This window comes from Carya illinoinensis, chromosome 11 (assembly GCF_018687715.1).
Source record: "Carya illinoinensis cultivar Pawnee chromosome 11, C.illinoinensisPawnee_v1, whole genome shotgun sequence".
Taxonomy (NCBI): domain Eukaryota; kingdom Viridiplantae; phylum Streptophyta; class Magnoliopsida; order Fagales; family Juglandaceae; genus Carya; species Carya illinoinensis.
The window spans coordinates 5,646,599-5,656,576 of NC_056762.1; the positions used below are offsets into that span (position 1 = coordinate 5,646,599).

Consider the following 9,978-nt stretch of genomic DNA (forward strand, 5'->3'; position numbering starts at 1 on the left):
TACCGTTTTCTTCAGTACATTTACTTGTTGCGGATCCTTTTTAATGATGCCAAAAGGGGGAGAAGTGTTAGACTAGGACATTAACATTGTTTGAATTGCTAAACTTATTATATATGTTTGGAATTATATTTATATTTTTCTTGAAAAACTAACGCACATTCTCAGGGGGAGTTTAAGTATTAATACACGCTTCAAGTTTTATCAAGTATTTGTCATCATAAAAAAAGGGGAGATTGTTGAACCCAAGGTTTCAAGTTTTGTGTAATTATATATCTACACATGGATTTTGATGATAACAAATGAATTCAAAGAATAAAGGAGTCTTAAGCTCAAGTTGTATACACAATGGAGTCAAGTACATCAAGGAAACAAGTATGAGCAAGAAGGGAACAAGTTCACATTAAAATGATAGAGTAATGTTGTAAATCTCTTAAAAATTCGAAATTAGGATTAAGGCTCAAAATTAATATTTTATCATAAAGCATTAAAATACATTTTCCACATCTGCATGAATATTTTTGAAAATTAAAATTGAAAATTTTGAAAGATGATTGATTTTCATCTTTCACATGTGCATACCTTGATTAAAGGGTTGAACTTTAAAAATATTAAAGATGATTGATTGTCATATTTCACATGTGCATGTTTTATTTGAATTTTTTCAAAAGTGATTGATACTTTTTTTGACTTATGCAAAAGGTAGATGTTTTTGTTTGAAATATTTGAAAAGTAAAGTGTGCTCTTTTTGTCATATACAAAAAGTAAAAGATTAGATTTGAATTTTTTGAAAAGTAAAGTGTGCTCCTTTTGTCATATGCAAAAAGTAAAAGATTAGGTTTGATTTGTTTGAAAAGAAAAGTGTACTCCTTTTGTCATATGCCAAAAGTAAAAGATTAGGTTTAAATTTTTTGAAAAATGAATGATGTTACCTTTGACAATTGAAAAAGAAGAACATTTTATTTGAATTTTTTGAAAAAGTAAATGATGTTGTCTTTGACATGTGAATCTTTTTAACTTTGAATATGAAGTCTCATATGCTTATAAATAGATCATTTGAAAGTTTCACATTCATAACATCCAGAGCATAGAACATTCATTCAAAGCTTTCATTCTCTCTTCCCTAAGCATTAAGCCTTAATCCTTATTCATTTTGAAAGATATAGTTTGCGCTGTATTGTTCTTATTTCACTCATTGATGGGTGTTTTCTGATAACCTACCCACTATCAGCTCTTGTATCAGAAAAAGGGTGTGTATAACCCTTGTGCGTGTAAAAAGTGTTCTACACGGGGAATAGTTGAATCACCACGTGTAAGGTGATTGCAAATGTAGAGGGTGTTCTACACGGATCCTTTGTAGCGGTGTTATTCAAAGATGTAATAGGTTTCTATCTCCACCTGAAGGAGGTTGAATAGTAAATTTGGGGATCCTTAAGAAGTAGCTTGAGGCGAGGACGTAGGCAGTGGGGCCGAACCTCGTTAATATACTGAGTTTGCTTCTCTCTTACCCTTACTATTTATATTTATTACTGTTTCGTATTTTGTTTATATTTTATATTGTATATTTGATTTATAATTATTATTTTTTCAAATATAACTCAATTCACCTCCCTCTTGTGTTAGTTATCTGGGCAACAAATGCTAACTGTACTTAAAAAAAATTTACAAAAAATTAAAATTTTCACATGACAGTTATTAATATGTTGAGAATAATTAAATTTAAAATTCAAAATTTGAGTTTCAAAAGAAAATTGATAAAATGAATATTACAAGTAAAATTATAAATACATGTAACACAACTAAAAATTCATTACCTATATGATTACTAAATTATTTGCTTTTATTGTCTTGAGTATAGATCTTTAAAGAAATACAACAACAATGATGCCGCTTTCTAGTTAGGTTTTTTAAATGCACGTAATAGAATAGGTGAGATTTGATAATGAAATGAGATGGTCTGATTTTATATGAAAGTTGAATAAAATATAGTTAGAATATTATTTTTTAATATTATTATTATTTTAAAATTTAAAAAATATTGAATTACTTATTATATTTTGTATAAAATTTTTAAAAAAATATAATAATAAGATAAAATAAATTAAAACAATATTTATATCCAAACCTAGCCAAATGGCAAATGGGATATGCAAGGGGTATCGTCATACGGTTATAGTTCTTGGCCATTTTGCATTAATTACTGTCAACTCAAACTCATTTACAGCATCTTCAACTTCATCAATTATATGCCTTGTTTGGATACAACAAATCTCTTAACTCATTTTATCTTATTTAATTATTATAATTTTTTTAAATTTTTAAATAAAGTACAATAAATAATTTAATTTTTTTAAATAAAAAAAATATTATGATAATATTTTATTTAACTTTTAATTTTTATCTCAACTCAACTCAGTATTCAAACTTTTACACGTTTTTTCACAATTAGGAAGCTCTTATTGGAGTTCCAATACTCTGAGAAACTGATACGTGAGTCGCCTATAAGAAGAGTTTTCCTTTATTTATTATTAGAATTCTGTTACATATTTTCACTTTTGTATAGTATTCTTTATATATTTTACTGATTTGATAGATCAAAATAATTATTTTATATTAAAAATAATGTAACTAATTATATTAATAGAGTGAGTAAAAGAATATATAAAAATGATTACGTACAATTTTTGTTATTATTATTATCTTAATCTTTGTATGGGAAAGTTCCATGTTTCGGGGCCTTAACGTGTTCTTGTCAAACCATAGGACCTTTCGCAGCACTGCCTTACGTTGACGACATGCTTTTTGTTCTACACGTCGAAGAACCCACGTCGAAGAACCCTCAAATTCCTTTTTTCTTTCTCTATGACTATTCCTTTTCTGTCCTTTCCCTTAATCTATGCTCTCGTTCAATCTGACCACGATGGATCATGGATTCAGAGTGAGAATAAAAAAATAATTTATAAATAATAGTAAAATAATTTAAATTATAATATTTTATTAAATTTTAAAAAAGAATAAAAAAAATTAAATAAAAATATTATAAAGTTATAATATTGTATAATATACTTTTTTTTAAATTATATTTATTTTGAGAGTTGAAAAAATTAAATTATTCTTGAGTATTGTTTGCAAGTTAAAAAAAGTTGTAATAATTAGATAATTATTAGATGAAAAAGTTGAATATTTGAAATTAAAATATGTTTAAATTTAAGTGATATTTGGGAATAAAATGAGATAAGATGATATGATACATCTTCCAAACAATCACTTAAAAGAAAAGATAGAAGAGTGAGTCTACTATGCCGCCCAATTAATTTATTTTTTCATTTTTTCGTTTCATATTTTTTAAATATATTTATATATTTAAAAAAATATCAATATATTTAAAATTACTTTCTTAATAATTAAGTAATTATTTATTTATTTATTTATTTATTAAGAGGTACATGTGAGTGGGCAAAGTAGCTTTTTCCAAGATAGAGACATAAAGGGTGTAATTGAACAGGGGAAAAAAACCTATTTCAAGTAGAAAATAGATGGAAATGCAGGCGAAGGGCACATGAACAGAAATCCATCGAAGTGTGAGTAGTTCTAAAGTGGAAACTTCGTAAGTTTTATGTCTTAGAACAAGAAACAGACCAAAACACAAGATTAAGCATATAGATTTCTCATTAATATTTAACTTACAGAAGACAAAGATGTTGATGTGAACTATTTTTTTAATATATTTTTATGCCAACTTGGAAAAGAATCCAAAGTTTTATATTTTTTAATATAAACTTCACTCTTTTTAAAATAATTAAACGATATTTATATATTCTATAATAAAAATAGAGGAAGTCATCTTAAGTCAATGCATAGAGCTTTACCTAACAGTCTCATCCAATTATTGTTCAAAACAAAGAAATTTCCGGGAAGATATGTCCTTAGAGCACTCACATTAGATGCTCTATAATACAAGTTTATTTAAAATATAAAGGAATTCTCCCAAAAGTACTTTATAATGGATCTTGTATTCTATTCTTCATTTTACATTTTGCTAAAGGAACATACTAAATGTATAGGAAACTATTTATCGTTATAAATATTTTAAATTAGTTTCTCTCTCTTATTGTTGATTTTCTATTAGAGGAAAAGTATTAAAAATTATAATATTTAAATTATATAAAGAAAAAATAGATAAACTGATATATGATATATTATAAAAATCAATATGTAAAATTAAAAAAAAAAATGAATTTTGATAATATATTTTAAAAAATAAGATGAAAAATCAATTAAAAGTGCTCTTAGCGTCTCACTTTATCAGAGGATCAAGATTAACTTTATGGGTAAAATACATTTGTCATGGGTAAAACCTTTGAATCCAACTATTTTCTATATTCTTCTCATCTCATCTGATTTAATTATCATAAATTTTTAAATAAAATATAAAAATAATTTAATTTTTTAATTTTTAAATTAAAAATAATATTATAAAAATATTTAATCTAACTCATCTCATTTCTATAATCAGAACAACCAAATCGGTGAGAGTAGGGTTTTCTATTTTTATGAAAAATGAAAAAGCAAGTCAAGGTCAGTGGATTTTTATGAAAATGAAAAAGCAAGTCAAGGTCAGTGGCTTCTTTAATTAAACGAAATGACACAGAAGCTCACCACTCAGAGCAATTCCCACGCCATAGTCTTCTACTCAGGGTGTTTTCAGTAACTAGAAACTACTGAAGCTCCGGCTTAAAATAGACGAGCTCCGTGATCGTTGTAAACCTACAAATTGCGAAAGAAAAATACGAACTCCAAACGATGGCTGGTGGAGGAAGGCTTGGAGACCTCATAGAAATGGATGAAGAGCTTATCATGAAAGCTTGCTCTTCTGCCATGAACGCTCACAAGCTTCCAGGGAAGCCCTTTACTTTTGAGAAATTCCGTGCTTCATCAGGTACTTATACGGCCTTCATTTTCGGCTTTGCTGGATCTTGGTCTGTAAATGATTTGCAGATTGTTCAAAACCCTTTTGGAGAAACCCAGATCAAAACCGAACTGTTTCCTTCTCTTAAAAGTATAGGCAACGATGAATTTGCCATGGTTAATCAATGTTCTCAGCAGAGGTTCGAGGAGAGGATCTTGGGGACTTCAGATTTCCGAGCTAAGGTACAATAATTTGGGCCGTTTTCTGTTGTTTCTGTTTTTAACTACTACTTCTTTGGGTTCCTACGGTGAATTCTGCAATGATTTGCTGACATGTGTTCTATTTTTAGGAAAACCTATGCAGCCGGCTATTTTCATCTGCCTGCTATTTTCATCTATTCCCCATTTACCAATCATATCTTGCCATATCTGTAGAACTTATGAATACGTCTTTTTAATTAATAGCCAAAAGTAGCACGTTTAGGATTGTTTGTTGAATTCGTCAGCAACTTGAATGGTTTGCTACTTTTTATTTTTTATTTTATTTTATTTTATTTTTTAAGGAAAGGAGGACGACAATTAAAAACCCTTACTCAGCTAGAGGAATCACCATAACTATAGCAAGACAGCCCAACTAAAAAAAACCCCACAACTAGAATCCAACGACTCCTAACGTTTAACATAGGAAATACCCAATCTATCCGTGTGTATAAATTCTTTTAAGTCTACCCGAACCAAAATCTTCACAAAAAAAAATCCGCTACCATATTAACTTTTTTTAAACACATGCTTAAACTAAATAGTTAGAGAAAAAAATAATATATAATGTTTTTTCTTAAAAATCCCACAAATACTAATATTTACATATCGTAATTCTTCAAATAGAATTCCGATATTAACTTTATCATAAAACAAATTTTACTATTAATAATAATGGATAAATTCACAAACTCAGTAATAAAAGGCAAAAGTGAGCTTGCCAATGGAAGGAAGGTGGATTGGTGAGTGTAGAAACAAATAATATAATCTTCATTGAAATGCTTTAAAATAAATCACAACCCATAATATAAACAGTGAATAATTTTATTTGAACGTTTTTAGACCATATACTATGTACGTGATATAATTTGATTTGAAAGATAAATTTTAAAATTTGAATCTTATAAATCAAATTATGCTATGTAGATGGTGTGCGGTGTAATACTATTAAGGCACAATATAAGTTATGAATAATTCTAGAAACCATACTTTATACCATAAAATAAAACTATGCAAAGCAACATTTTTCTTTTTTGTAATCCTCGAAATAGAATGTATGAAAAAAAAAATTAAACCTCTTTCATAAGCATGACTACATGAAAGTAGGATACTTATTATAAATGGAAAATTACATCATAATGTACTGAAAACCCTAAATCTCGACTTTATAAACAGAAAACAGAGTTTTTACTTTTAGAGCTATACACATGATCCTAAGCTAGCACCGAAACAGACTGTAATGGAATTGGAAAACAGATAACCTCTTGTAACTGACTACAAGTACATAGTTCAGGTGCAAATGGCCATGCAAGAACGTGTGAGAGGGAGGAAGCAAATGGTGTTTACAGGACACTCCACGGGTGGTTCAATTGCCATCCTTGCAACACTTTGGTTCTTGGAAAACTACTCTATAAAACTGGATGCCTCGCCTCTCTGTGTGACATTTGGATGTCCTCTAACTGGTAATCACATATTTTCACATGCTCTTAGGCGAGAGAAATGGGCTTCCTACTTCAAACACTTTGTCATGAGATATGACATTATCCCCCGGATCTTGCTTGCTCCTATACCATCCATTGATCAAAATATTCCACCAATACTGCAATTTTTCGATGCAAAATCCAAAAACCCTGCACTTCAACACTTTGGCAATATCACGACTCAACAGGCGTCGGATTTTTTTATTACCGTAATGAGAAATGCATCGGCCATGACAAGCCATGCTGCCTGCAAACTCATGGGGAACACAAATTTGCTCTTGGAAACTGCAACCAGCTTCATATCATTAAGCCCTTACAAACCCTTTGGAACCTACATCTTCTGCACTGGCAACGGAAAACTGGTGGTGTTGAGCAACCCAGATGCTGTTCTGCAGCTACTGTTTTACTCTTGTCAATTGAGCAGGGAAACTGATCAAGAGGTAGTAGACATTGCCTTTAGAAGTCTTCTGCAACATTTTGTATATGAATCTGAACTGCAAGAAAGTTTACAAATGCAAGATGTACACAATCTTGACTCGAGCCAATTGGAAACCCTCCCACTGTCTGCAGAGGCAGGAGGTGATAGTGCCACGCTCAACTCAGCCTTGAATGACCTCGGATTGGTAAGCTCTCTTTCTTTTACTTGTTATTACCAAAATCATACATTGGAGTCCAAACAAATTCGATAGTCTGGAATCTCTTGAAAGGATTTGATGTTAAACTTTCACTTGCTATACTGGTTTTTATCATATTAGGCTTTTGAAGCAACTGATAATTCATCTTGGTAGCACAATAGTTGCCTTCAATATTTGTTCTTATTTATTGTGTATGGGAGTTTAGAGCACGAGCGCCAGACTGTGTCTTCGTGCTGCTGGAGAATTTGAGAAGCGAAAGCGGGGAAACGAGGATTATATCAATGGTAAGAGGAAAGACATCAACAAAGCAATGAAGGAGCTAGAAGACTACCCAGAGGAGAGTGCGCGTAGGAAGTTAGGCTCTTATGATGCCTTCAAGCTTCAAAAAGACGAGGAGGACTTCAAAGCTAATGTGAAGAGACTTGAGCTAGCAGGTACATTCGATGAAATCATCGAGATGTTAAAAAGATTCGAACTCCCTGATGGATTCGAGGGTGATAGGGGTTGGGTAGAGCTCGGAACTAGGTATCGCCGCCTTGTAGAGCCCCTGGATATCGCCAACTACTATCGACACTCCAAGAACGAAGACACAGGAGCCTATATGAAGAGGGGCAGGCCAAAGCGTTACAGATACACACAGAGATGGCGGGAGCATGCTGAGAAGATGGCTACCGATGCCAGTGCAGAATCCAATTTCTGGGCAGAGTTAGAGGAGATCCGCAGCAAAACTGGTAACAGGGAAGGGTTTGAAGAAGTCAAAGATAGAGTTTTAAAGCTAGAAGAAGGTGTGCATAAATGGGTTGGTGGCGGTGACTTGAGTATGGATGTGTTCTTGGAGGAATCCACCCTTGTGAAGTGGTGGAAAACACTTCCTGACGAGCATAAGAGTGGATCTCGCCTTTCTCGATTCATGAATGGATAAAGAAACGAAGATTTTGGCTGTTGAGTGCTGACCCCTGCCTGTCTATTTTAAAATAAGAAATCCGTTATGATTCTATGGTGTGTTCAAATAGAGTCTCTCTGTTCCTTGTTGAAATAAAAGAACTTCAACGGTTTAAGGCAAATGTGAATTCAGTTTTGTGAATTATCCTTCTTGTAATCAGTAGTGCCTTCATGGATGCACAATCACAACAATCCAGGTTGCCAACACACCAATATGCAGGCTCATCTAACAAAATATATGTGAATTAAGGCTGCAAAAGAACCCTCCTGCAAACTAGCTGGGAATCAATTATAGTTTGGTGAAAGACCCAAGTTTGTTTTTGTTCTCTTTACATTGTAGAAAGAAAAATGCTTAAAGCTTTTTCAGATGCCACATGAGAGAGAGAGAGAGAGAGAGAGAGAGAGAGAGGGGCGGGGTTGGTGGTGTTGAAGAAGAGTATAACTTCAATCTGAAAATTCTCAATTCATAGGTCAGTGAAAAAGGAAAACTACGTTACCTCGAACCACTCAAGTAACTTCTCTAGGGTTGCAAACGATCATAGTCGCTCATGAACAATTCGACACCAATTCGTATAAACTCGACTCGAACTCGTTTCATTTAATAAATGAGTTTTTCATGAATACTAATATTGTTTCGAATATTATATGAGCAAAATTTGTATAATCTCGACTCGATTCGGTTTAGGCTCATGAAAAATATTCGTATAAACTCGTTTTGAGCTCGTCACAATACTCATAATATTTATATATATTTACATATATACTTATATATATTCTTTTATTATATATATTTTATATGCTATATATATTATTTTTGATACTTTATATAAGTAATATATGTTGTTATTTTAAGTTTATGTATAAGTAACATGTTTTATTATTTTACAATAATAATGTATTAAGTTCATAAAATAATTATTGAGTCAAATATAAAATGTTTATAAAAATAAACAACTCTAATTGATTGCGACACTTTCTTAACTAATCATATTTTAATTATTTGGCCATATTTAATATTATATCAAGGATAATTGAATACTTTAATATTCTATTAATAGCTTTATTAGGTAATTTTTTAAATGACTTTATATTAGGCATTCTTGATACCATATGTATTAAAAAGTGACAAGTGAATCAATGTTACATTGAGATTTAATAGGCTTATATTTTAGTATGTGTATATGGCTCATATCAAGTTAAAATTGATTAAGAGAAATAATTTTATTTGTTTATATAAAAATAATAATCTCATTTGTACTTCAGCCAACCAAAAAAATAAAAAATTGTGGACAAGATTTAAACCGAGCTCTAGTTGAGCAACTCAAGCTTTTATCAACTCGTATATTTTTATACTTGAGTTCAATTATCATTTATATTAGATGAGTCGAGCTCGATAAAAAATTTTCAATATTTTTTGAATTCATGTCGAGTTCAAGCATACATACATACATACATATATATATATATAATGCAGAAGATAGAGAGAAAATGAGCTCAAAGATTAATGGCAAGAATTAAACATGAACAAAAGATCTTTGAAGTCTCAGACTTCCAATGCATGCTATGCAAAATATGAAATAAGATAATAATGGACAAAACTTTCAAATATTATTAATTGAAAGTAAATATTTAAACAAAAGACTTACAAGCTTGAAAATAAAGAAAAGAAGAGAATGAAAGCGAATTTGGGCTTGCAAGTAAGTAGGGGAAGCAGTTCTTGCTGAAGGTGAGTTTGGCTAGAAAGTTCTGCCTTACAA

At 30.8% G+C, this 9,978-nt stretch overlaps 1 protein-coding gene across 2 annotated transcripts; it reads left to right on the forward strand.

Moving 5' to 3' along the window:
• Positions 1–4,644: 4,644 nt before the first annotated feature.
• Positions 4,645–8,363, forward strand: LOC122282732 (protein EDS1L-like). Of its 2 annotated transcripts, XM_043094734.1 has the most exons (4): positions 4,645–4,936; positions 5,063–5,148; positions 6,458–7,267; positions 7,485–8,363. In XM_043094734.1, the coding sequence occupies exons 1-4, from the start codon at positions 4,801–4,803 to the stop codon at positions 8,199–8,201; spliced, it is 1,749 nt and encodes a 582-aa protein (XP_042950668.1). In that variant the 5' UTR covers positions 4,645–4,800; the 3' UTR covers positions 8,202–8,363. The 2 variants fall into 2 exon arrangements, with proteins under 2 accessions (XP_042950668.1, XP_042950667.1); XM_043094733.1 differs by having other exon boundaries at positions 4,647–5,148.
• Positions 8,364–9,978: the final 1,615 nt, after the last annotated feature.